The sequence below is a fragment of the Sylvia atricapilla genome, chromosome 3 (assembly GCF_009819655.1).
Source record: "Sylvia atricapilla isolate bSylAtr1 chromosome 3, bSylAtr1.pri, whole genome shotgun sequence".
NCBI lineage: Eukaryota > Metazoa > Chordata > Aves > Passeriformes > Sylviidae > Sylvia > Sylvia atricapilla.
The window spans coordinates 54652195-54679233 of record NC_089142.1 but is presented as its reverse complement, the minus strand read 5'-3'; the positions used below and the strand labels follow the sequence as shown (position 1 = coordinate 54679233).

At 36.0% G+C, this 27039-nt stretch overlaps 1 protein-coding gene across 13 annotated transcripts in view; it reads left to right on the top strand.

Annotated features, from left to right (window-relative positions):
• Positions 1 to 27039, top strand: part of EPB41L2 (erythrocyte membrane protein band 4.1 like 2) — a 101117-nt gene that overhangs the window by 38899 nt on the left and 35179 nt on the right. For all 13 annotated transcript variants that reach the window (XM_066315390.1, XM_066315385.1, XM_066315382.1 and 10 more), the window contains 4 exons: positions 4801 to 5276; positions 6318 to 6524; positions 18815 to 18919; positions 23330 to 23372. In XM_066315390.1, the coding sequence (XP_066171487.1) occupies positions 4815 to 5276; positions 6318 to 6524; positions 18815 to 18919; positions 23330 to 23372 (817 nt within the window). In that variant the 5' untranslated portion in view covers positions 4801 to 4814. The remainder of the gene's footprint in view (positions 1 to 4800; positions 5277 to 6317; positions 6525 to 18814; positions 18920 to 23329; positions 23373 to 27039) is intronic.

Genomic DNA, 27039 nt, shown 5'->3' with positions numbered 1-27039 from the left:
AAAATATGGTATATTCATACTTCTATGAAAGCATTCTCTCACTTGTCATAATCTGGGAATTACACTTGAAATTGGAGTGTTGTTGCTGCTATAGTTTGACCTTTGAAATGTGCTACTGACTTTCAGAACTATTATGGCACCATCTGCTGACCAATACACAGACTGGCAGTGTCAGTTTGCTCACCTGGTTACATCCTTAAGAATAAGCTCCCAGTTGAGGAGGAAGCCAAAATAGAATCATGAGGAGAAAGGGCAATTCTTTTATAGGCTTACATTTGGGAAAATTTTTTACTCAGAGATATTATTACAAAGGCAATAGTCTGAATCAATACGGGTTTATTGCTTACACTTCCTCCATGAACTGTGAAGCTTTAGAAGAAGAAATTTGGGGATTGTTTTAGCTATATATGGCTTAGGATTGTTCTCAGTAGTCTGTTTTTCAGTGTATTACCTTCTAAGCCTGCAGTGAAGAGCTATGACAGCAGGAGATCCTTCCAGGCCCCAGCTCTGGTGGTCTTGTCACAGGCTGGGAAATCAATGAACTCTGACAGGCTTCTGCCCTGTGGCTACTGCAGAGACTCACAAAAAAGCCAAGTCTGCAGTCTATCTCTTCAGCCTCTGCAGTTAACCTTGATTTTTGTGCACAGTGATCGTCAGGGAGGGAGCAGACTGGAACTGTCCCTGTCACATTCAGTGTGTAAATAGGTTTGAGTCCAGTTGCTAGAGGTTGTCTTTGATTAATCATTTAAAAATAGGTGATTGGATTTTGTATGTATAAAACATTGCCCATTTTCCTCTGCTTTTTCTGTTTTAACGTTTTTGTCATACTCACTAGTTTGCTAAACTTGATCTTTGACTTTTGTATGATCTATTTTGTTTTAGGAATGTGCTTAGAAATGAATGTAATCCAAATTATTAGATTCAGCTTTCCAAGTATGTATGTATAAACACTTATGTTTATTTATACATACAGAAAAGGATGCAAGTTCCTTTGGAAGAACTGCAGTGTTTTTGGGTTGATATATGACTGCAGAACAGTATTTAATTGGAAACTGTATGGTATAAATGTTGCAGATTGATCTAAGCCAACTTTAGAGGGTTTTTTTGCTTTCTTAAGGATCTCAAAACTGAAAACTTCATTCTTTAGTAGAATTTATTCCTTGGTGTTCAGAGCACCCCATGTCTTTTCAGTTGTAGTAATCCAGTTAAATAATGACTAAAAGGAGGAATGGATTTACTTTTTGCTTTGTCTGCTAATAGAATGTATGTAGGTTATAGTGGCATCCTTAGCAAAACAATGCTACACAGAATCATGGTATACCATGAGTTTTCTTGTTTACATAGCAGTGATAAAATACAAGTTTTAAAATTAGCAAAAATTTAAAATAAAGTTATGTAGTTACTACTTTGAGCTGATTTTGAAGTATAAATTATTGTACTCTACAGAAAAGAACTGATATATGTTTTTGAAAAAATCTAGTTGTAGTACCAACTTCCTCAGATATTACCTACTGTTCAAACCAGACTCTTTTACACTCTAAAATATGAATAACTGTTCCAGCTAGGATTTTACTTCCTGATAGGTTTTATATCAACAAATCTTATATGTTGAAAGCAGCAAGCATGAATGATGTCTCCTAACCAACTGTGAAATGCAGATCAGCTTCTGCTGAGCTTCAGATCAATAACATGACAAGAAATAAACAACTTTATTTGGGAGCTTTTTTGCTTTGTTTTTAGACAGTTGAAATACACATGACCTTGTTTCAGATTTTCATGTATATTTTTTCAGATGTTAGAAATTTTCTTTGATATGTTTTTGGATTTTTTTATGTGTAGCCCATGTGAGAGAAATATTTGGAATATTTATGAAGGTAGTGATTTAAAAAGTAAATTATTAATACTATGGTGATCTAGAAAATTACATGACTTGCACAGACACACATTGGCTTTTAGTGCACTGAGCTGTAATTTATTTCTGTAAAAGTAGGTTGATTTTTTCCCTTTTGCTTCTACAACATGATGGTTTCTCTGTGAAATCCTAGTAGACTGATGGAGGTACAACTATCAAAGCGATTTTTATTTCTTGAGTTTGCTATGAATTTCAGTGACAAACTGAAAAAAAAAGAAGAAAAAAGTTTAGGACTGCATTTTCTACTTTTATATACTCAGAAAATAAGTAAAATGAGATCCAGAAATGTATGGAAAAAAGATCTGGATTTGCTCCTCTGTGCTGATAAATAAGAAATACTGTAACAGAAGCAGTGAATTAAAACATGGATCAGCAAAGAAAACGTCATTTCACTGCAGCTGCTTTTAATATTGTCTGTGATCTTTGAGCTGTGCTTGTTTCCTTGTTTCTTTCCCTCTCGCTTTTTTTTTTTTTTTTTTTTTTTTTTTTTCCCTTTGTGTTATGTCTTCTGTTTCTGGTTTATCTATGGTGCCAGGAATCCTTTTGGTCAGAAAACTACATTTCAAGAATTTAATTTATGCTAGGAACTGGAAGAAAGCTATCGATCAGCTGACCAATCTGTACACCTGAGAGAGGAAAGAGTGTAAGGAAAGAATGTAGCATCCTTTTCTGCTGTCAGCTGTGAACTCCTGCCAGCACTAAGTTCCTTCTCAGTACCGCAAAAAGAGAGAGGAAGGGATGAATGGAAAGGAGTGAGAATATTTGTTGTCTTCACGTACTTCTTGGTCAGCACCCTTTATTGAGGAAGTTGGTAGAGTTATAGATGGGCAGATCATCTGCTTCCTGTAAAAGTGGCATCTGTTTTAAAAAACTCACTTTCTCTTCAGAAATTGCAAAGTGTTTTACAGTACTTTTTGCCATCCCACCCCCACCTTCATCCTTGCAGTTTAGGTAGTCATTCAATCAGCATGAGCCACGTTTTCTGGAGGATTACAAAAGATACAGCTGTTATCAGTTGTGGTTTAATGTGCATAGGCTTAGTGTCAATTGCAAAATCTACCAGGATTTTTCTTTTCTCTGTTCAGACATGGAAATCCTTTATTTGAGCATCACCTCAAAGTTTCTTCTCTTTAATCTACTCTTGCTGCAATATTGTTATTCTCTTTTCTCAATTCAAAGTGAAACACAGATTTAATGTTACCTTGCAATAGAAAAAGGGTGAGATAAGGAGAAGCCTATCCTACTATAGTTGTTACAGAGTTCACAAAATATTATGGGGGCAAAAATACTTAGTGTGCTCATGCTAATCTAGTAAGAATAAATGAGAGTTTACCTAAAGACAGGAAAGCAAGAAAACATGCAGTTGAAGCTGAGAATTCTAAATTTGCGTTCTGATTTGTTTTATTTCTTCCCTATATCACTTCTGAGACAAACGCTGTCTGCTGCTTGTTTCCATTTTCTTTCTGGCACACTTGGCTGTTAGGCCAGAGCTGTTTGAGATCATGTGAGGTCTTCCCTATCAGGGCAGGAGGGAATCAGGAAAAAGCCACTTTCAGAAAATCTGGTTTCTTGATTGCTTGACTATAGTGAAGGTAACATCAGAAGCTGTACAAACTGCAAGCATAGATGGATGGCAGAACTCCAGTGTTTTGTCCCTCCCTATTCTGTTTTTTCTGTGAACTACAAAACTGGAGGATCTGAAAGAGCATTGAGATAGGGGGTGAGAGACCAAATTTTGTGTTTCTCAAGGGATAGTTAATTCTTGTAACAACATGCAACTCTGGAAAAAAAGAAATGTATCAAGCTAATGTGGTAGAGAAGGTAGGTGTTTGGGGAAGACTACAGCTTACAATCTTGGTCCGTGCCCTTGTTTAGTTAACTCATCCACCTCTTCACAATTAATATAGAGACTACTGGGAATATAAAGAAATATACAGACTCAGCAGAGAGGTGTGCTTCCTTTTGTAGGGTTCCCCTCTTCTCTCCCTCTCCCCTCCTTGCCCCAAAGAGCACTGAAGTTACAAGCTTATAGGAAATTGAGCTCCTGAAAGAAATCCCTCCTGCTGTGGGCATCAAATAAAGGCATTAAATGAGCGTGGACAGACCCCTTCAGACAGGGGCTGTAACAAGTTTCCCTTGCTTCTGCAGTATAAAGCCAAGTTCTCCTTGTAACTACAACTTTATGAAAACCTGGACATGTGGAGATGCAAAGCCTTTCTTGTTTCGCATTGAGCAAGTTTGTACTACCCACTGCTATTCTGTCTGAATTTAATCAGTTAAGATGTGTGATTTGGTATCCTCAGTTTCTTTTATTGTTAGAACAGTATCACAGGGATGTGTTTACAGGGTAATTGACTTTGCTTAGTTCTAAGGAATTTCCTGGGGAGGTCTCCTTTTTGACTGTATGATCAATTTGTGATACTAATTTTGAGAGTGGTATATAATGATTTTTTATTAGTTTAAGTTGGCAAGTGTCACCAAATAGTAGGGGGGTTGTACCTACCAGTTTTACTAAAGAAGGTTGTTGCTCTTCTGAAAATTCATTTTCTGGATCTGCCAAGAAGCTCAGTAGAAAGAAAACTGAAGTTACTTTTGGAATAATCTTGGCCAACAACATTAGGAGTACCTTATAATAAAACATACTTTTTAGTGAGCATACTTAAAATTTTATCAAGGAGAAGGAAAACGTAGATCTTTATATCTGCAGAGGACTAAGTTTTAGCTTATTGGTCTTGCTAGTAAATGCAAAATCTGAAAAGAAGTATTTCTTTAACCCTGATAAATTCAATAATCTATAGGAGTTTATGAATGACTACAAATTGCTGCAAATAATTAGTAAAAATAGTAATGCTACATAAAAAAACTATTTTTATTGTTGCGTCTTTTAGGGTCTGTTGTGATAATGACAACTGAAGTTGGTTCAGAGACCGAAGTAAAGAAAGATTCTGGGCAGCTGGGACCAGACAAAGCCAAGGACAAGCCTGAAGAAGCATCAGAAACTCCAGGAGATCAAAAGTCCACGGAAACATCCTCTGGAGAACCTCAAGATTCTTCTGTCTCAGCACCAACTAGCCAGAGTAGTCCAAGTAGCCAGAAGAAGGAAAAATCTTCACCTGAAAGCAAGGGTATTTCTCGTTTCCTTCCCCCTTGGCTTAAGAAACAAAAGTCATACACCTTGGCAGAGCCCAAAGATGAGCCCAAGAAAAGGGCCACGGGGGAAGAGCAAGTAGTTGAAGAAAGTGAAAGCCAGGCACAAGAGGGGGTGGCTCAGCCGAGAAAGAGCTTGGAAGAAGCATCTGAAAACCGGCAGAATGCTAAAGCAGATGACAAAGAAAAACACTCCATCAGTAGTGCTGAAATACAGGTATGTGTGGGAAGGCTCATAGATACTTCAGAGTAATTTTAATGAAACCTGATTAATGAATTATGTAGTTAATGTAAAGCTCTGTTGGGATCATATTGGGGAAAGAATTGACAGCTGTTCCAGTTGCTAGGTGCCCGTCCTGCTTTTTGTGAAGTTGCATGTCAGTTCTTAACATTCAAACTTCATGTTCTAGGGTGGCAAAGTCATACTGACAATGTGTTGTTTTATGAGGAGGGGCTGAGACATTTGATGGTTGGTCAGCCTCGGGAAGAGGAGGAAGGGGAATCTTATCAGTGTGTATTAATACCTGTATGGAAGGAATGCAGAGAAGCCAGACCCTTCTCAGTGGTATGCAATTAGATGACAAAAAGCAAGGGGCCTAAATTAAACCTATGAAATTACATTTCAAATTGCAAGAAAATCTTTTTTTACTCTGAGAATGATAGGACCTTTCCTTGGCAAGGAGCATAGCCAGGTGGAGGTGGTGCAGATGATAGGCCTCCTAGGGTAGTAAAGAGGTCAGTCAGATGTTGAAACAGGTTGACCAGTGATACTGTGGAGTCTTCCCCTATGAAAATATCCAAAACCCAACTGGATATCGTTCTGGGCAAATTGCCATGTGTGGCCCTAGGGGCATTGGACTAGATCTCAAGAGATCCCTTCCAACCTCAACCATTCTGTGACTCCCTGTCACTTGGCTCTCATAAACACTGAGAAAACACTAAGCACTGAGGGGTTAGTTTAGTATAATTCCTGGAGCTTCTTAATAAATTTGTTTTTCTTTGGAAGAAAGCCAATAATTCATATTAAAAAAAACCCAAAAAACAATCCTCATTTCAAGGAATGGGAAAAAGGCACCACCTCTGTTTTGAGGGGCAAGGATATCTCTAAATGATGACTTTAATGCTTATGCTGGTTATTGTGTTTCCAGTATGTGCATAACTTTAATGAGTGGTTACTGTATTATTTATTATTAGATTATGAAAGAAATGAGCCAGTTAAAAATATCTGCCTTCCTGAGTTTAACTGTGTTTTATATAGCCTTCCAAAGAAGATGGTAAAGAAACAGAAGTAGAGGAAGTTGGAGAGAAAAAGGAAGAAGAAGATAAAGAAAAAAGGGAGACAAAAGAAGTGCAGACAGCTGAAATTAAAATAGATAACATTCCTCAGAAGTCTCCAAAGAAAATCAAAACTGTGCAGTGTAAGGTGATGCTTCTGGATGGCACAGAATACAGCTGTGACCTAGAGGTAAGGCATCAAGTCCTTATATAAAGAGCTTCTTCTGAAGGGAAAAAAAACTTGCTTTCACTGTTTAATGCTATCACTAGGAGTCAGTTAACATTTCAGTTTAAAATACCGTCTTTAAAACAGTGTCAATTTATTCTTTAAAAATGCCCTCTGCAGTACACTAGCTGATTATTTGACAGCTCAAACTTGATTATTTTTCTAAAATATTAAGGTTTTCCTGAAGGTAGTGTGACATGATCTAATAAAGTTTTCTTGAGTTCATTATTTTTTTAAAAGTTATCTCAGCTGGAGATAATTTTAAATTTTTTAAACTTTGAAGTTTAAAAGAAATTTTCTTCAGAAAGAAAAATTCCATTACAACTATAAAGCACATATTTATATTTAAGGTTCTTTTATAGTTCCACATTTTCACAAAAATTGACTGCAGGGTAGTAACCCTGGAGTAGTTGGTTTGAGATTTTTTTCCTACATAAATAAGGATTTTTAAATCTGAATGGTATTTCTGTTTTAATTGAAGGCTACATGAGTTTTATCTTTCTGGGTATTTTCCCCATCCTAAAAAGAAACTTGAATGAAGTGGTGTCTTACCACAGATCTAAGAATATATCATTTTGTAAATATAACTGCAATATTTTAATTCTGTCATGATAAGTCATTTGGCAAGAAATAAGTCTTCTCATTATTTGCAGTAAGAGTTTCCTGTAAAAACAACAGTAAAATTAAAGAGTGAAAGAAAGTGGTGAAGAGACAATTTGTTTTATATGCTCATTTGAATTATTTATAGGACATGAGCAGTGCTCTCTGCAATTTTTTGGATGAATTCATGTTCTTAAATACATGTAGGACTTTTTATGCTCTACTACCATCTAAAAATGCCTAAAGACTCAGAAAGCTATATCAACTGATAATTGAAATTTCAGTTTATGCTTTCTGCAAAAGATCCTAGTAGATTTCTGATACTGCTTAGTGTTTGGGTAAATGTTGGTTTATTTCTGCTTTTACAAAGTTACTGTAATTATACAAGAATTAAAAAGCAAAGAAACAAAGTTTTTGCAGTCAAAGCCCAGTTTACCTTGGTTGACTTTCTAGTAAATCAGGTTTTAGTTTGGGGAAATAGTCATGATTTTCACATTCCTGATGCCTCTTCCAGTTTACTACGGACTGTAGACCAGTCTCTGGTCTATACAGTATATGTATTTGAAATATATATACTTGCTAATGGCAAAGTAAAACTGAAAAATGTCTTAGCTTCATTACCGTTACTTGACAGCTTTTGGTAGAATCCTGTCATTTTCTAATAGCCATTCTAAACTTTCATGATAATCAGTAATAAAATCTGAGTTAATACACTACTGAGGACTTTTCTGTTTGACTTGCAATCCAATTCCTTTTTTCTTGTAGAACTGCATCAATTTGTATTTACATAAATTGAAAGGAATGTGAAGAAAAAAAAAGAAAAGAAAACCCCATTCATTTAGTCTCTTAAATTTTGCCAATAGTTTGTTCCTACTCTGTCATCATATAAGACAATACCTATTGAGGTATAAAAGGAAAGAAAGCCATGATGCAGTAGCTCCAGTGTCAGCACACAGATCAAGGCTGATAAGGATTCTCAGCAGTAATTAAATACTGAGTGTTTTGTGGCCAATTACTAGATATAATATTATACAATTAATTAGTAACAGTGATGAATCATAATATGAGGACTTAATACATGAGTTCAGCTGTTATATACCATAGATTCACTAGAATCTAAATAGAAAATCTTGAATTAATAGTAATGCTTTGTTTCTTAAAAAAAAGGTGCTGATGCATTATTCTTAGAACATGAGCTGTTTCTGTCAGGAAAACTTTACTCTTCCAGCTTGAGTATGTCCTTATCACTAAATAGTTAGTGGAAAAAGCTTGAAGATGTGATTTGGAAACTAATGGAAAAGGGGAGGGTTATGGTTATGTGTGGGAACATTTGAGATAGGGAGACAAGTCCCATGAGCCCTTACAGAATACACCAACCAGTACTGAGTGAGCTGGTGTTGCTTCAAGGCCAAACTTGACCATATTGGAAATGTCTCAGCAGTTAGGGGAACTTCCTGGGATTTTTGTGAGGGGGGGAAAAAAGCATTTCTATTTTATGTCATTTCTATTTTCAGGGAAGTTTTTTTTAATGCCATCTTAAAATTCATAGTTTTGTATAAAGCCCTTTTAGCAATATGGTTAGATCTCACTTATTTTGGTTGTGGGAAAAAGCAGATCCATAAAATCCCACCAGTTTGTCATGGTTGTCCAAGTACTGGTTTTCTCTATTTTTTTGGTTGGGTTTTTTTGTAGGTTTTTTTTTTTTTTTTTTTTTTTTTTTTTAAGTAAGATAAATCCCTAAATAAGTGAGAACTCTTAGGCTTGTCCTGCATTTGTACAATTGCAAGCCTGCACTTTAAGACTTCATACTGTCTGGAATGGCAGGTCAGTTCAGGTATAATATCCCTAGCATTTCCTATTAACAGCTTCTAAAATAGCAGCTCTTTTCTTATTGCTTCTTGAATTCCATTATATATGCCAGTTGTTTAGTCTAACACCTCTCTCTTCATTTCCTTCTATTTTCCCTTACTTTAAAAAGCAATCTTAGTATAGATTGAGGTGCTAGATGAGGAGCTCTGACAAGTTCTTTTTTCTGTCCATCTTGTTCCTAATTTTTCCTGAGAGAACAGAATATCCACTGACAATAGTCTGTGTGCTTAGAAAAAAATGCCATTTCAGTAGACCAGAAATTATTCTCTAAACTCCTGTCCATGTGGTATTTAGATTTCTATCCCACTTATATTTCCTTTTGCTTTGTGAGCTTAATTTAGTTTTAGACATATTTGTGGTTATGTTTCTTCAGCTCCAGTGATTTAAAACATTTCAACATATTTACTTTTTTATAATAGGATTTTTAATTTTGAGTATGGAAAGAAGGAAACATTGCTTCATATAATCTCATGTATAAAACCCAGTTTTACACATACGCAACCACCCCCTCCCCAACTTTCCATTGCCCCCCAACACTGAAGCTGACTTCGTTTCTTACTTTGCAAAGTAACATTTGGTACAAATTAAATTAGAATAATCTCTCAAAGATGACTGAAATAGATTCTTTTCGAGCTTAAAAAAGTGATATTTCAATTCAGTAAAGTGATAGTAGGCTTTTACAGAATGTATAAAACAATTGTGTTAGACAAGAGGCTACAGTTTTTGCTTAAGGTTGGTGTTTAATGACAGTTCATCTGAAATGAGTGTTTTTAAAAATGTCATATCTCAAACTTAGGCTAGGCAACAAAAGCTCTATAGAGGTTGTTCAGGCTCTCCATACTTCACTAAACATTTTTAGAAATTTGATATTTACCAAGTGACAAGTGGATATCCTAACTTGCTGTAAATTGAGTTCAGCTATATTCTGAAACATTTAAGTTCTGACTGTGAAGCTGAGATAGGCAGAGAGATTATTTAAGTGAATTGGTGAGGTCCTGTAATTGTAATGTGGCTTCTCAAGGATCTTCTTGGCCTGGTGAGGCACGATTCCCTGTAAGCAAGAGGTTAATGCTACTTTATTGTCAGCTGGAAAGAGGAAATTAGGAAATTGTATTTTGTCACTTTTTTTTTACTCTGTTATCTTCAAATGGGAGTTTTTGGAGCAAATCTTAATTATAGGACTAAAAATTTGCATTTATGTGCATTTTGTTCTAACTGGAACTGGATCAGTTTATTTTGGATGGATTAGGTACCTGTGCAAACTTAGCATCTATTTTGTTAATAAAAAAAGGATTTATTAAAATTTAAAGTCTAGTTAATATTAAATTGATGTAACCTCTGCTTCATAAAGCATTTTCTTGGAATCTGTATTGAGTTAAAGCACCTTTTGGAAAAAAGTATATGTGGCATGCAGGTTGCATTGAGAAATATATCATAGTGAAGAAAAACTAGTTTCTCTGAAAGAACGTTCTGAAAGTGAACTCCTGTGTGAGTGGTACAGAATAGAAATTGGTGGGAGATGCTCACTTGGGGAAAAATACAGTCTCAAGATGTTGAGATAGTATACTTACATATGAAATTGTGGAGAAAAAATAAAAGTTTGCTCCTAGTGAATTAGCATATTTTTAATAGGATATTAAAACTTTACAAATGACTGTAATTTGATGCTGTTCTTCCATTGTTCAGAATTTGTCATCAAATGTTGCTGTAGGAGTACAGGCACATTTGAACCTTCCTTGTTTCTTTGCCACTTAGGTTTTGTGTAATAATACAAAAATTACTTTTTGTATTATTACTTTTGGATAATTACTTTTAAGTTCTTTTTTGCAGCCACCTAGTGTTGCTTGACAGTGGAGTTATTTCTTCTGGCTTGTTTTTGCATGTCTTTGTCATTGCCCTGGGCATGCCTGACATGGTTGATCTTTAGATTTCAGCATAAAGCAAATCTCAGATATTTGATGTTACTTTGTAAATTAATTTATCACCTCTGAGAGTCACCTATTCTTTTCCCTGAGAACCCTTTATTTTGCATTATTAGATCTTCTGGCTGGTGTGAACTTGCCAATTTCAACTCTAAGTCAATAATTCTTTATCTGTGGAATCGTTTGAACAGATATTTCAGTTTCTTTTGTGATTGCCTTTTTACTTCTCGTCTGTCTTTGTACTTTCATTACTTTTGAAGATGCACAATTGAAGGATCTGGTTTGTAATCTTTCTGGAGTATAGGCTCTCTAAATACCCTTGTCTGAATGCCAGTGTAGATACAACACCTAAGGTACTCCACTGTCGTCTAGAGAAGTCCATGACATGAGAGCATTATTAATCTAAACATTGTGCTAGGTGAAACTTGTTCCTCAGTTCTTTGTAGTTTGAAATTCTCACTGTAGTGTTTTGTGGTTTTTGATCTTTCCCAGAAATGAACTGCACTCTGCTCACCAATGCAGAGATGCTGATTGTAGTCTTTCACAGTTGATAAAATGTGATCTGTAAATAATTACTCTGTCTTGGCTACTTGCTCTGGGAATTAAAATTTGAGTGGAAGTAGTGTTATGAACATTTATACTAGCCACTCTTCAAACTTGCTTTCTATGGTTATTTTGGACACTGTAAAGTTTTACAAGGCACCAAATATCCTCCATTACAATATTATATTAAAATAATTTGACTTTGAGTATTTTAGTTCCTTAAGTCTGTAGGTTCCATATTAATAACATAGATCACTCTTCTGTGCACTGTTGCTTTAAAGGATTCCTCTGAAATAAACGAGAAAATATTGCATGCAAGTACTATACTAAACAGCATGAGTTACATGTACACAGTATGTGCATTCACAGAGCATGAGCCATTAATTTAATTATTTTAAGCTTAAAACTACTGTAGCTCTAAAAGATAACACCTACTTAGCCTCAGAATCTTCAGAATAATACGTGAATGCCTGGAGAGATGCAAAGAGGAAGAAGCTATTGTTGAGTAGTTCTGGAGAAGCATGACTTAAAATTGTGAAAGTGAAAAACTTTCACAAGCTATGAACTGTTAAAAAACCTTTCAGTTACCTTTCATTACTTCAAAGAGAGTTAAAGGAATAACAGCCTGTAAGTTTATCACAGACAGTTGTCAAGGTACTGAGGGTAAAAGCTAATGAGTGGTATTTGCCAAAAACTGTGACTGAACCTTTGTGCTTGCTTGAAATGATAGAACCATAGAACCATATTAAAGGATAAAATAGCCTTGATTCCTGATTCAATAGTGTAATATTTGAGATGTAATGGCAGTTGAGTTTTAACAGCTTAAATGTGCAGACTACTGGAATGTTTAAGACTTAATTTTTAGGAGCAATTTTAATTTTTTTAACACAGTGCAAATGATGTAATTTTGATGTACTCCTTTCCTAATAATTGATCCCTGTGGGAGGTATACATTACTAATATATTACTGTGAACTACATGTATCTCTTGCTTTCAAGGGGGAAATAAACTTGCTTTTTTCCTCTCATTCTGTGGTTTTTGTACATAGTTGTGAAGAAATTCCGTCACTGAATTTGGGATCTGCAGTAAAGACTAGTCCAGATTTTCTGTTTTAAATATAAACTGTGTTTGAGTAGAGAATAACAGAGTTCAAACAAACAAAAAGAAGTGCTAAGTGCATAATGATTACTAATTAGAAGCAAATGACGATCCTATTGGGTTTGTTTACTGCATTCAGTCAGTGGTCTAATTAAATATTTATGACAAAAGGCATTTAAAGGATGCCAGCACTGACCGTATTTTATGCACGTATGAACAAGTGAAATGTATCGGAGTTGACACAGACTCTGTGGTTACTTACAGTTTGCTAATACAAAGTAAAAATATGTTTGCTCAATGTACAATTAAGATCAGTCTTTAACCCTGAATTAAGAAAACTCTGAATGAAGCTGATATGGAACAGATGTTTAATTGTAGCTGAGTTTTGATTTGCAAATCTTTTTTTTTTTTTTTTTTTGACTGCTCAGATGTCTAGTCTAGGTTTATTCAAGCACTAAGTGGTCTGTTTAAAGTATGACATCTTTTATTTAGAAAAAGAAAAATAGGGATGATGTTAAATTTGGCACATTCCTAAAATATTTGACTAGATTCAACAGACACCACTGCAAGTAATGTTTATGCGTGAAGTCATCTCAGTTCCTGGGGATTTTTTGCTTTCCTCTGAAGCACTGAGCACGGCCCCTTGCCAAAGGCTGCTTTGGGCCATTCTGCTTATATTCTCTCCTGCTGCTTTTGCACTTCCAAGGCACCACTTATGCCCTTGTTCTCTGTCTCTTTGCCACTCCCAAGTTTGTATCAGGAGTGAGTTCCTGCATTCTCTTGGTTTGGTTTTCCCTAGGGTTCTTGTTTGTACAGGGCAGTCTGGTTTGCTGCTGCATCAGGAGCTGGCACTTTTTAGCTATCCCTGTATGCAATACAAGTGCAGCCCAGGCATGAGAGCACTTTTCATGCATCATTGGCCAAGCAGCACAGCAAAGCAAATTTTGCAGCCAAAAAACATTCTCATCATTGATATGTATCATACTTTTGAAAACAACCCAGGCTGTTGCACATCTCCTCCCCTTTTGCTTGTGACCAGTACCAATCCTTATTCTTCAAGTCTCAGGAAACAGGGACTGCCTGGTTCAGATTATGGCTTTCCTTTTCTGTGACCTTGCCTTTGCCAGACTGCAAGGGATGTTTTGATTTTATAAACAAAACTGGAGAATGCATTAGCCTGGGCCTGGCTACAGAATTGCATTGTGTTAATGCCTGTGAGCACTGGCTCTTAAACTGATTCAGAAAAATAAAATGAAATCAAGTTCTTTTTCCTCTTGTAAATATGTGTCTTTGAAACTGTTTTTGGAGCTAAAAAAACCCTGTTATTTCAGGCAATACGAGTCTCATAGTTAGTCACCTCCTGGGTACTGCTCCTGTGTGTGCCTGTAGACATTTGTGGTTAGCCACTTTGAAGATAGACCCTTGTTCTGATGGAGTGCTGTTCTCAAATGTAATAAAATGTTTTATTACATTTCTCCAAGGGAAATGACTCAAGCATTTCTAAAAATGGGTATAAGAAGAAAAAAAAATCTCTGGGGGAATAATAGGTTTTGCACACTTCGAAAAATCGCTCAGTTTGGGAGCATATCCTGCATTCAGCTAAGGGTTTGGTCTCTGAAGAGACATGTGCAATTCTGCCATTCTTTGGAAACCCAGATTAACTGAGTGAACGTAGAAAACTTCTAAAACTGTACTTGTTTTTGTTGTCTTTTTTTTTTTCCAAATTTCTTCAAATGGTTAAATTAGTTTGAGATAATCCACATCTCTCACGCCGATCAGATGGTACATGCCTCCTTCCCACACAGAGGCATGCAGTGCCTAAACTGGGACGTGATTACCCATTCAATCCTTTCTGCTAGTGCAGGTCTGGGAAGAAATGCTGAGATTTCCCTCCATGTGTACTGCTAGAGAAAGGAGAAGGCAGGAATAAGAATAGGATAGACTGTTTCAGGTAGAAAGGACCTCCAATGGTCATCGAGTTCAGCTGCCTGATGACCAGCCCTTTAAGGGTAAGGAAGCACAAGGGCTGACTTAAAGGTCATGTCCAAATGACTTTTAAACACTGACATGCTTGGGGCAGCAGCCACCTCCTAGGTAGCTGCTATACTGGTTGATCACCCTTGTCATAAAGAAATGCTTCCTAATGTCACATCTAAACCTTCCATGGTGCAGCAATGTGCCCAGCATTACTCTGTCCCAGCTACAGAATCTGGCATTTGCTAAATTTTATGCCACTGATTGTGCAATGCTCTGATTTATCCATGTAGCTCTGCAGGGTTTCTCATCCCTTGGGGGAGTCAGTAGCACCTCCCATTTGAGTATCATCAGTGAACTTGCTAATGGTGCATTCAACTCCTGCATCCCTATCATAGATAATGTATTGAACAGAACTGGTAGCTGTGAATGTTTATGTTGCATCAGTAGTTGGCAACTCTTGTATAGCCAAACAGATCCATGATATCCTAATTCTCAGTTGCATAGAAATTTCCACTGTGTATGTCAGCTGCAATTGCTTTGCTCTGGTTTACTCTATTTTTGAGAAGGAGGTAAAGGACAGCTGCCTCTGGTTTTATGAGGTGGTTGCATTATGAGGTGGCATCTGCTGTGTCTAGATACAGGTTTGAAATTGGTACTAGAATAACCTTGGTTACAAGTGTTCTTTTTATGTTCTCACTTAAAAGAAAGTGTAACTTGGCAGCCGTACAGAATGCTGCTGATCTGAGTACTCTTGTGTTTTAAACTGCTGGCTTTGTGAGCATCTCCTCCCTTCTCAGCCTCTCGGTATAGCTAGGTTGAATGTTCTCCCCTTCTTGTGGGAGCAAGGATGGACTTACACTTTTACTGGTATTTCTGCATTATAATTTGGAACAGGAATATTTTCTTATTGTTTTCAGTGCTAGTATTTGATGTGCTATAAATACATATATGTGTATATATGGATGCATAAGTGTATAGGTATGCATGCATATAATAAGAACAGTAATTTATAAGAACAATAATTTACACATTAGTTGTGACTACCGCTTGACATCTCAAACACCGGGTAGAAAATGAAATGCAATCCATTTTAAAAAGTCAAAAATTGGACAAGCAATGATGCTGCCTTCTTTAAGAGTGCCTAGCTCTATTAAAATATTTCTAACTTCTGAACCGACTGGATCATAACATTACCTTCAGTTCATATTTAGAGACATTCTACTAGGAACATGAGTTTTTCCAGAAAAGTTGTTTATCATATAATTTATACTGTGTAGTAGTGCTTGTCCCCAAATGGTTTACAAAGAAATTGCACATGAAAATTGGTTTTGCTAATTAAATACTGTTCTAAATTTTAAAAAAACTCATTCACTCTATATATCCATATATCTATATCTATATATCTATCTAGATAGATATAAAATAATTCAGAGTCTTTCAGTTTTACAAGTAGGATCTTACAATGAAAACCATTGCTGGTACTGAGAGGCTTCTTATGCTTTTTAACCTATAATAGAGGTTAAATAATATAAATATTAGTTGCTGATGGTATAATGTCTTTTTATTTTGCTGTTATCTAGAATGTAGACTCACAGACTTGGACTTTGTGACACGGTGTATTTCCTTATGTGGAAGAACCAAGAACTGACAAAAAGATGTTTAAAGATGGAGACTGCTGGTGTATCCAAGTTCTTTGTTGATTATGACTTCCTAATAAGAAACTGTGCAATATTTTACAGTTATACTTGCAATATATTGCCTGTAGATTCGCCTGCTTTGTTTCTATATTAACTGTGGAGTTTAGTGTATAAACTTTATAAAAAAGCAGCTGATTCCAGATGTGGGCTTAATATGATAGCATATATTATTTTGCACTAATCTGTAGATTTCCTTTACTGAAATTTAACTGAAACTTGCCTTTGCAAAGTGTGATTACTGACCTGCACATTGACTTTGAAAAAAATGGTATCTATTACATGCATCTAAGATTCTTGGAACTCTTTCACTTGTGTTTTTTCTGTTCTTGATTTACTGCTTTTCTATTTTGATGATTTTTCTTATTAAGCTGAAGCTGTCAAGAAAATTAAGTGGTTACTTCAGATGCCTTGAGGAGTAAGATCTTTTGAAAGCACCAAACAGACTTAAAATTCCCTGCTCTCCATTTCAGAAGTCACTCTGGCTTCTACTTTCCACTGCCTTGCTACTTGGGCTACTGAACGTGGTCATTTTATAATTCTGCTTCTGCGAAAGCTTTCTGATCTTCCTGAGTAGAATGTCTGCTGGACAACGGAATTTTGAATAAAGCTCTGGATTCTTGGGGAATAAATCAACAATGCCTTCAGTCTTTGCTCAGTGCATACCTTCTTTTTTCCCCTCTCCCTCTGCTCTTGGCCTTTACCGCCCCGTGCGTGGAGCCGAGCTGCGGGAGTGCCGGAACGGGGCACGTGGAGTGCTCTGCCCCTGTCTGCAGGGACAATGGCCACAGTGTCACCCGGGCCTACACAGGGGCTGCCGATGGCGTTCCTGTGGCATGGCAGTGATTGTGGCATCTACTGAAATCTGTAGGATAAGCAAATGTAAAAATTCCTATAAGCTGACAGGCCTCTGAAAAGGCCTTGTTGTGGCCTCTGTGACAAATGCCACAAATAGCAGAGCTGTCATGAAGGAGTTGGTTCAAACTGGAGACTGCATGCCAGTTGTGGTCAGATTTGAACTGTGGAAAGAAGTTCTCATCTTCCCACCCCTGAGCATATGGTGTGAGCCGTCTGCTCTAAATCTTTGTCTCCTTCCAGCAGGAGACAAAGATTTTCCTTGAAACCTGCTGCACAGAAGTAGAGTCTGGACCTGTTTTTCATTACTGGCACTACAGATGTAGGGAATGTTTACATTCCCAGCTTCAGGTACAAGAATCACAGAACAATAGAATAGTTTGGTTGGGAGGTACCTTAAAGATCTTGTCATTTTTAAACCCCCTGCTTAGGCCAGGACAGCTTCCACCAGACCAGGCTGCTCAGAGCCCCATCCAGCCTGGCCTTGAACATTTCCAGGAATGGGACATCCACAACTTCACTGAGCCACCTGTCCCAGTGCCACACCACCCTCACAGTAAAGGATTTCTTCCTAATATCTAATCTGCACCTACTCTTTAAAGCCATTACCCCTTTTCCTGTCACTACATGCCCTTTCCTTCCCTTCTCAAGTTCCCTTTAGATACTGGAAGGCTGCTGGAAAGATCACAAGAAAAACAGATACAGCTTCAGGACTGACTGCCATTTGCTTTAACTCTAGTAATACTGAGCTCACCAAGTGAGCTTGAAAGTGGCCATTTAAAATTGCTTTCTAAGAGTATGTTAAAATGATGATCAGTCCTCATTAACTATATTTATAAAGCAGCAGACTATGATACTGAAACTAACCTCAAACAAAACCTTCAGACTTTTTCCTTTGTTGCTGACTTCCACAAATAGTATTTTTAGGAAAAATAAACTTCTTGAAGATTTCTTATTTTTAAGCATCTAGTGAAACTGTTGGCTACTGAGATTTTAGAAGTACATGGATAGAAAGCAGCCATCTTATTTTCTGCCCCTCAAAACAAACCACTGCAGTATAGACAACTAGATATATTGGATATGTTCAGCTTCTGCTTGGATGCTGCTTCTGCTGGTCTGAGCATCAGCTCTTAGTGGTCTGCTTGTTCTTTTTGTCTTTTGATGATAACACACTTTAGTGCATTCATATCATGTGATTGATGAGTCACTGAGATGTATAACAAAATAATAAAAATTCAAGATTTAACATTGTAGATACTATATTAATTTTTAGAAGATAATATAGGAAAAGTTGGCTCAAATAAAGGTATCTTATGTTATTTTAAAATGAAAGATCTATGAAAACTAGACAATTTAGTGACATTTAATAGTGCAAAATATTTATATCTTTCAGGTACTGAATTTTCCTGTTTTACACGTTGTTGTTGTTTAAGGGTTTTTTGATGTATTGAAAAAAAATTTTGAAATTTCTCTATTTTTTTATCAAGGATATGTATAGTTTTGAAATATGCTGAACAGCCTTTGTAAGAAAATTTATAGTTTTATAATCTAATTTATTTATATTTTAAATTTTCCTGAATAACATAATTGAATAACAGTACCTGTTAAGGAACTTACTGATTTACTTATATTAATTTTCTCTTTTTTCTTATTTTTTCTTGTTTTTTCCTTCTTTTCCTACTCTCCCACCCCTCAGAAAAGAGCAAAAGGACAAGTTCTGTTTGATAAAGTATGTGAACACCTCAATTTACTGGAAAAGGACTATTTTGGGCTGTTGTTTTATGAGAATTCAGAACAGAAGGTAAGCCTGTATGAGGGTTTATTTTGGTTTTCATCATTGCCACTCACTCCAATAGTTCAGTGAGGTGTATTCTATTAAATGTTTACCATTTCAAACACTTGAATAAATTTTGCTGCCTTTTCTCATAGATGTGTAAGAATGCTTTGTTCATGAACATGAAGGGAATCTGGCTCATAAGTCTGTAATGACTAGGCCTTGGAGTTCGTCTATTATTAAGTTTAAAGAAAATTTTTATAAAGAGACTGAAGCTGGTCCACCACTGGTATTGGATACTCATTTTACAAATGAATGGCATTTGAGATGACTGCATTTGACAGGATTTCTTAAGTCCTTTTAAAGTTAACATTTGGTAACTTCCTTCTTCTTTTGCACTTCCTTTCTTTTGGATGGTTGAGCACATCTAGATTGCTCAGCTGAGGAAAATCTTAAATCAGTCAGTGGCAAGTGCTCCATTAATTATCAAAACTCAATTTCTCTTTCTAACATATTAACATTTACAGTTATGGGCTGCCTGTTGCTTCCTCCATGAACTAAAGATTTATGTGTAGTCATCTTTTTCTTCATAAAAAACTCCCAGATGAATATTTACAAATTGAAGCAGGAAAAATTGTATTTCTTTTTAAACTGTATTTGTAATAGAAGTATCATTGCATCATACTGCATCTAAAAGTTTTTGCATTTTTTCTGTCATTTTCCTCTTAACACTATTTTTTTTAAATTAAGTGTAGTTTTATAGTCTGAATAAATCTGAATTTCTGACACCTTCCATTTTGATAAAGCTGTTTTCTAGAGTTATTTGCTTTGCTGCAAAGCTTTCTGTGCAGTATTCAGCAAAATACTCAATTCCTCTATATTAAAAATGCCCATATACAAAATCGGCTTGTTATATTATTAATAGATATTTAATTTTTGTTCCTGATTTTTAAGCCATTTCCAGACATAAGAACTTATTTAGTGTAACAATGATGATCTCTGTTGATCTTCTAACTAAATATCATAATCTAATCTTTTGCTTGTCGCTATATTTATATTTCTCACTACTGAAAAACTGTACAGACACAACAAAATAACATAACACAGCAGTCTGATATCTGGCAAGAGAGAAAAGGTCTAATACTACACCTGGGATCCTTGGCTTGTACCAGAAAATAGCACACCTGAGTAGGGTCCCAGGAGGTAAAATAGGGGGGCTTGGGTTTTTGAAACGTCAGCAAAAAAACTGCATTGGTGTAAGCTTATGTCTTTTTTCTTCCCCTTTTTTTCCCCCCCTCTAGTTAGACTAAGACTTTCTTGGTATTCTTCAGTCATTTGAATAGAGAAACAGAGGTCCACTCTTTAGAAAGACCCCCATCTGTTTTTTCATGTCTTATTCCTTGGAGATACTAAAAACTTGACTGAATATGAACCTGGGTAACCTGATCTAATTCAAAATTGGCTCTTGAATCACACTTGGATTGGTTATGTCCAGAGGTCTCTTTCAGTGTAAATGAGTCCTTGCATTCCTTATCCATTGACTGTGAAGGTGGTACTGTAGCAACACTCATAAGTATTTACATAAATTAAGAGGCATTTACCTAAATTAAGTGAGAAATATTTGATAATGGGGTCCTTATTCAAAAGTAGAATAGGTCACTTCTCACCTGAGTTATGGTCCGCAGCACACTTTTATTTTAAAAAAATCTGGAGAAGTCTGGTCCTTTTTGTTAGGAAGACTAAACAATCAATTTGCTGTATTTTGTCTTCTTCATACAAATGCATTCCTAGTGTTATTTAGAGAACCTTAAAAAAATCTCTGTCCTAGCAAATTTATGTTTCACACCTCCTACTTTCTCAGAACTTTTGCTGGGTTTAGGGCTCTCTTTCTCATTCACCTCTGTATGAAGTTTGAGTTACTTTTTAATTTTGGTAACAATTCTTTCTGATGCCTTTTTTTTTTTTTTTTTTTTTCCTATGTTATGACTGTTGCCATTTTAGATTAAAATGCTACATATCCCTGACCTCCAGGCCAGTCAGTTCTAAATACTGAATGATGTTTTTTTCCCATTCTTGTGCACTCATCACAGCCACCCATTTATGAGCCAGCTGTTGAACACAATGCCAGCTGTGGTGTGTGGCAACTGAATGCCAGGCACTCTTCTGAATTAGAGCTGCTCCCCAATGCACCATTGGGGTACCATTGGAGGAGGAGTCCCATTAACTCTTCTCCATGGATGTTCTGTGCAGCTGGGAGAGAGGTTATGTCTTCCAATCAGACTGATTTTTGTTAGCTTTAATACACTTTTATAAACTATTTAGCCCAAATTAGTAATTAATGATATCTTTCATGTTTTGCAAATGTTAAAATTTATTAGCTTGAAGTTAGTTAGAGATTTCTTTGCATTGCACCCTCAGAAATTAATGAATGCTGCATTCACACTGTAATTGGTCTGCAGAAGTGTTAGAAAGCCTCTGCTCTTATATTTTGGGCGCCAGCTGGAAATGCTGCTTTTCTGGATTTGTACAAAATACTTTTGTACTGGTAGAGAACATTTTGTTCTTTGACAATACATTACTTTGTCTCATCTGTAACCTTACCATTCACAAATTAAACAAATAGATTTCTGCTTACTGGAACAAAGTAGTGTGTATACACTTTGTCTTTTGTTTCGAAAGACAGACCTGTCTATTCTGCATTAAGAGCTCTAATTTAGGGTAGATTTTTTGTGGTGTTTGTTTTTATCCATGACAAAAAGCACAGATGCAAAAAAAACCCCATCCCTGTAATTATGCCTATAAATGGAATATAAGCATCTGAATTTATTTGACAGAGCAGTAATGATAGTGGCTACGTCTGCTTCCAATAAGGTTATTTCAGACTTGGAAAAATAAGAAAACTGTATAACATTATTCTTATCATCTTGCAGCATAGTCTGTATTGTATGTTCTTTTCTCCTGCTTTGTGGTGATAAAAGATGAAGCACTGAAAATACTCTAAAAATCCTGTTTTTCTGTTGTTGTTATTCCCTGCTATATTCTCTACTTGGTGCTATGTCTAAAATGTAAGGGTTTAAGATACTTCTAGTTATTGTAGTTGCAAGAATATGGCTGTGGGTAATTTCAGACTGGAATTCTTGCCAAAACAGAAAAACCTAGGGTGATAACTGTAGCTGAACTCAGTCTCAACTAAATTTATTTGAAGACTTGCATTGTCTTCCAAGGCCTTTGCATGTCAAGGTTCTTCTAACAGAAAGCAATTTTTCTGACTTAAGCATTATAAATTATATCCAGGATTTTGGAGAAGTGCTTTCTAACTCTTCCTTTGTAAAAATATTATGGACTTTGCCTTCTCTGGAAAAATTATCATAGCTTTGGAAAGTAGAGATCACAGACAAAGCAAGAAATATGAAATTGTCTTGTTTTAAACATTAAAATTGTAATAGCTTATAAAAAGGGGCTTTTGCTTTTAATTTGTAAATAATATTAATCTAATAGACATATGGTGCACTTGTGATGAAATCTGCTTGGACCACTCTCGTTTACAACAGGCAACTTGGTGTGTTGGTCCATATTGATAGGAAACACATTCTCTGTCAGCAGGGGTGATCTATGTGAAAGATTTGCGCTACTGCCGAAATGTAGTTCCACATTTTCCTAATTCACACAGACCTGTGAAACTAGACATTATTGTCTTCTTGAAAGACCATGGACTTTGGGTGCAAAAGCCCCTTATAGAGACTGAAGGATCTGGTAATGGGAAACAATGTTGCATCTGGAATTTGTTTGCTACCATAGACTGAAAAAGGTAGGTCACATTATACCCAAGATGCTCTGCTTTGCTAGGTTAGGTGAGAAACATGGGTAGAAATGACCCTTTGGCAACAGTTGTGCTGGCACCGAGGTGTTCCCTCAGACTTTGAAACTGCAAGTACCTGCAGTGGCCTGTGAAAAAGCAGATATTTTCCTTGGCCTCACAAGGCAGTATCTAACTCTTCCTTGCAGTTCACTTCTGTCTTTGAAATGTTGCAAGAGCTGCTGTCAGGCTGGCTTTATGTGTGTGTCTTCCATGAATGTGCTTGTGTGTGTGTCTGGCCATGGGTAGTCAAGGTTCAAATTCAATGAAGGGAAGTCTCAGTAACTGTAGGTATAAGGTTTATGTCCCTAGTCTCTCAAGCTGTTTTTTAACATGTATGGATAAAACTAATAAACAGGGTTGCTTGAGTTACTGCTGAATATATGTTACAGATTCCTTAGTCTCACTTCCAAAAGTTAAACTGTTGGATGATCTGTTGCAAAACAGTCTCTTTGCACATATCAGTAGTAACTGAAATGCTAAAAGCTATTTAATAGGTTGCATACATTATATCAAAATATTTTTGGTATTGAGGATTTTAAATGCTGGCTGTGGTTTGCTTGTTCTTTTTTTCCTTCCAGAACTGGCTAGATGCTTCAAAGGAAATTAAGAGACAAATTCGAAGTAAGTACTTCTGTATTAAGATGTTATGCTCCCTTTTTTTTCCTCACAGAAATATTCTTCATAAATTTAGTAGCCTGGATGTTGATTGCTTACAGCTTTAAAATAATTTCTATCTGATAGTGGTATATTCAACTTAAAAGAGGAAGCAAATCTTCTGTTTCCATCCCCTGTCCAAGTAGGGGAGAGGGAGTCACTCAGCATTATGCTGTAGAAGTTAATGACTATACTATATCGTATGTTATTATATCACTATATTATAATGATTAATCATTATATTGTATTAGAAACTAATAAAATATATTATTGCCCCCAAATTTTCCCTTGTTGTGTGAGTAATAGTCGATATTTTTGCATCCTGAAACAGTAGATTTTTTTCAGCTTTGTGCTCATAGTTGATTACTGGATGGAGAATGTGATCATGCAAAGTTGGTCATGGTTGTTGCCATAGGACTTTCTTACTTCAAAGACTCTCCAGAAGAATATGAACCTACAAAAAGAAAATTAATATGTTTTACAGAAAATGTATACTCTTTGATACTGATCAGTCCACCATTGACTTTTTTGATAATGCCCATTATTTTCAGAATGCAGATGGAATAGAGAGCATAATCTTGGAATGTCTCACTACAGTGCTTTTCAGACTGAATCTACTTGAAATGCCTTTCTACTTCCTGTACTCAGTACTTTTTGAGTAATTTATTTTACTCTGTTTGTATAAAGCTCTGTCAAAGCTCTTCACTAGCTGGGTAGCTTTTGAAGTAAATGGGGAGTGTATGGAGAATAAATCTAGGTGATACTCTGCCTGAGTCTACAGATCACAAAATAAGTGGCCACTAAAACATGCTAGACAGCCCTTGCCCATACTGAACTTATTGCCATTGCTTTACTCATTTGTGACCAAACCAGGGCTTTTGTTTTGTTTTTAATGGAAACCTTTTGGTAGTACTTGATAGAAAAGTGGGGAGAAGAGGGTGATGATAATATTTAGAAGCCTAGACTTGCAACACAATGAGAATTTAAGCTAAGAAACTGACTGTACTTGTAATTATGAACAGCAGTGTGTTATTTATAATGACAGATGGTTTCTTTACTGCTGTTAACTTCACTGTTTTAAGGCAATATCACTTTTTTCCAGAAGTTATGGTGGTGTTAATTCCCTTTTTTTTTCATATCTTTGCCCAATGATGAAATCCATTAATAGGAAGGTGAGGTTTATATTTTCAGTATAGAAATGAAAGTTACAGGAGCATCCTTGGAAGCTGGTTTTTTTTGATCCAACGTTCTCTTGTGTAAGCAACCTAGACCTATTAAAATGGTGAATGGACTAATATGCAAGTAGCAGCCATACCTTTAGTTACAGAAAAGTTACTGGTATTGGAATTTTTGCAGGTCTTCAGTGAAAATCTATTAGTTGTCCAAATAAGCAGGCTGAAGGCTGTTTGGCTCACTTTTAATAAACTACAAAAGATGGAGGAGGATGATACTCTTGTTAATACAACTTTGTTAATACAGATGTTGGTATCTTTATGTCTTCTGTAGCAATTTGCGTGTTATCTAGCCTACAAGTTAGTGTCACAAATTTGAAATGTAAGAACTGACCTGAAAAATTTTTGAATGCACTAGACAAAGTCCTTGTTTAATACTATATCATATGCACTACAAAAATTATGTTAAGGGGGTTTGATTTTTCATACAGCGTGAAGACCTACATTTTATACTGGAGAGCAAGTCCAGTTATTGAATGAGGAATCATGGCAGGGTGTTTTTTCCTCTGGTCTATAGTATTTCAGAGTTGATAGGCATAATAAAACAAACAGCAAAGTAAGAACATGTTTTTAAGGATTTTAAAATTACACTTGCTTACACCATTTCGCAAGTAATTAGCTTACTGTTACTTGTGTTCCTCATCATTAGTATATGAAAGTTTCCAGATATTGGAATCTTACTGCAGGCACATTTAATCCCCCAGCTACATAAGTATCAAGTAATTAGACTTTTTTCAGGCTTAGTTCTAAATATATTTGTTTTTATTCAGGAATGGAGATTGTGTGTACAAAAATACTCATTAAATTTAAGATACCTGTAAAACTTATCAGTCCATTTGAAAATTGGAAAGGAAAAAACTCTTGAATCTGAGATTAGCTCAGTTGGATAGAGCCTGCTGCTAAAAAATGAAAAACAAGCCAAGGTTGTGGGTTCAGTCCCTTCTATGGGCTATTCACTTAAGAGCTGGACTTGCTGATCTCTGTGGGTCCCTTCCAACTCTGAATATTTGGTTATTTCTTTTTCCCTGGTATGTATGGCACAAACTGAAGCACTAGCATGCTAGATAAGTATATTTGGACAAATACATTGATCTGAACACACAGAGGTGACACTTTCAGAAATGTAGTTCAACACATTAGTTTGCAACATAATATTTACAACAATCTCTGTCTCTCTTAAATGTGAGCAACACCAATACTCTGCACTTTGGGCATGTATATACCACCTGTGACTGGGAAAGACAAAATATGAATCCTGTAGTCTCCCCCAAGTCGTGTTCTGCAGGCTGTCTCTTGCTGTGTCACAGTCCTCAGGCCCTCTGTGCTCTCTTACTTGTACAGGTTGGCCTTTGGCTGGGTAATTATGTTGGATCTCAGCAATTACTGATGTTACTTCAGCTAATGAACATGATCCACAAATTACTGTCTCTGTTCTCAGGGCTACAAAGGTGACAAAAATCTTGTTTGCTTTCAGCCAGCCTGATCTCTTCAGGAAAATGAATTCTTGACTTTTTTTAACTCATGTACTTGGCTATCCACTGGCATGTGTTAAAACCTCTTATTACTTCTTTCAGGGACAGGTAGGTAATTACATTTCTGTCACTATCTTTTTGAAAATTGGTACATCTCAAGTGGATTCAGGCTTTTGCAAAACTGAGAATCACAGCTCAAATATCATGATGGTACAGGCAATAGAAACTGACCTTGAAATACTCAAATCTCAGATTACACAGAGGGTGTGTTAGGACACCCTTATACAAAATTCAATTTAAGAATTTATCTGTTTAAACCAAAGGTAATATTATGTCAATTAAATCTTTTTCTAGCCTGCAGCAAAGTTAGTATTTTTACTGCAAAAAATGCTCCCACATCACATATTCTGTGTTCTATGTCCTGTAAGAAATAGAGAGAAGCCAGATGTTCTGAGGACAGAATACCCTAAGGTACTAAGAGAAGTTTTAATTACTAGGAAAGAGCTTGCATTTTAGGTTCACAATTCTGGCCGATTTTAATGCTGACAAATATATGGGTATGCTCAGGCATCAAAATATGGTAATTGCTTTATGCAGGTTCACTTTATTTTATATCCATCTATTTTATATCTACTTAGCTATATATTTGTAAGTTTTAGCTGATTTTGGTCTAAGCTGATTACACTAGAGTGTAGACTGTTATTGTTGAAGAGAACTAAGTACTTGTGCCAAGGGTTTTCTTGCAAAAGCTGACATACAAGAGGTCATGAGTAAAAACCAGAAAAGGTCTTTACTGGAAAAAAAACCCTCACTGATTTTTCCCAGTTTAAATGGGATGAATCATGTGAATTGTATTATATTGGTTATATTGCATTATATATGCAATATATATATATTATATTGGTTGGTTATATTGCATTCTTTTTCTTT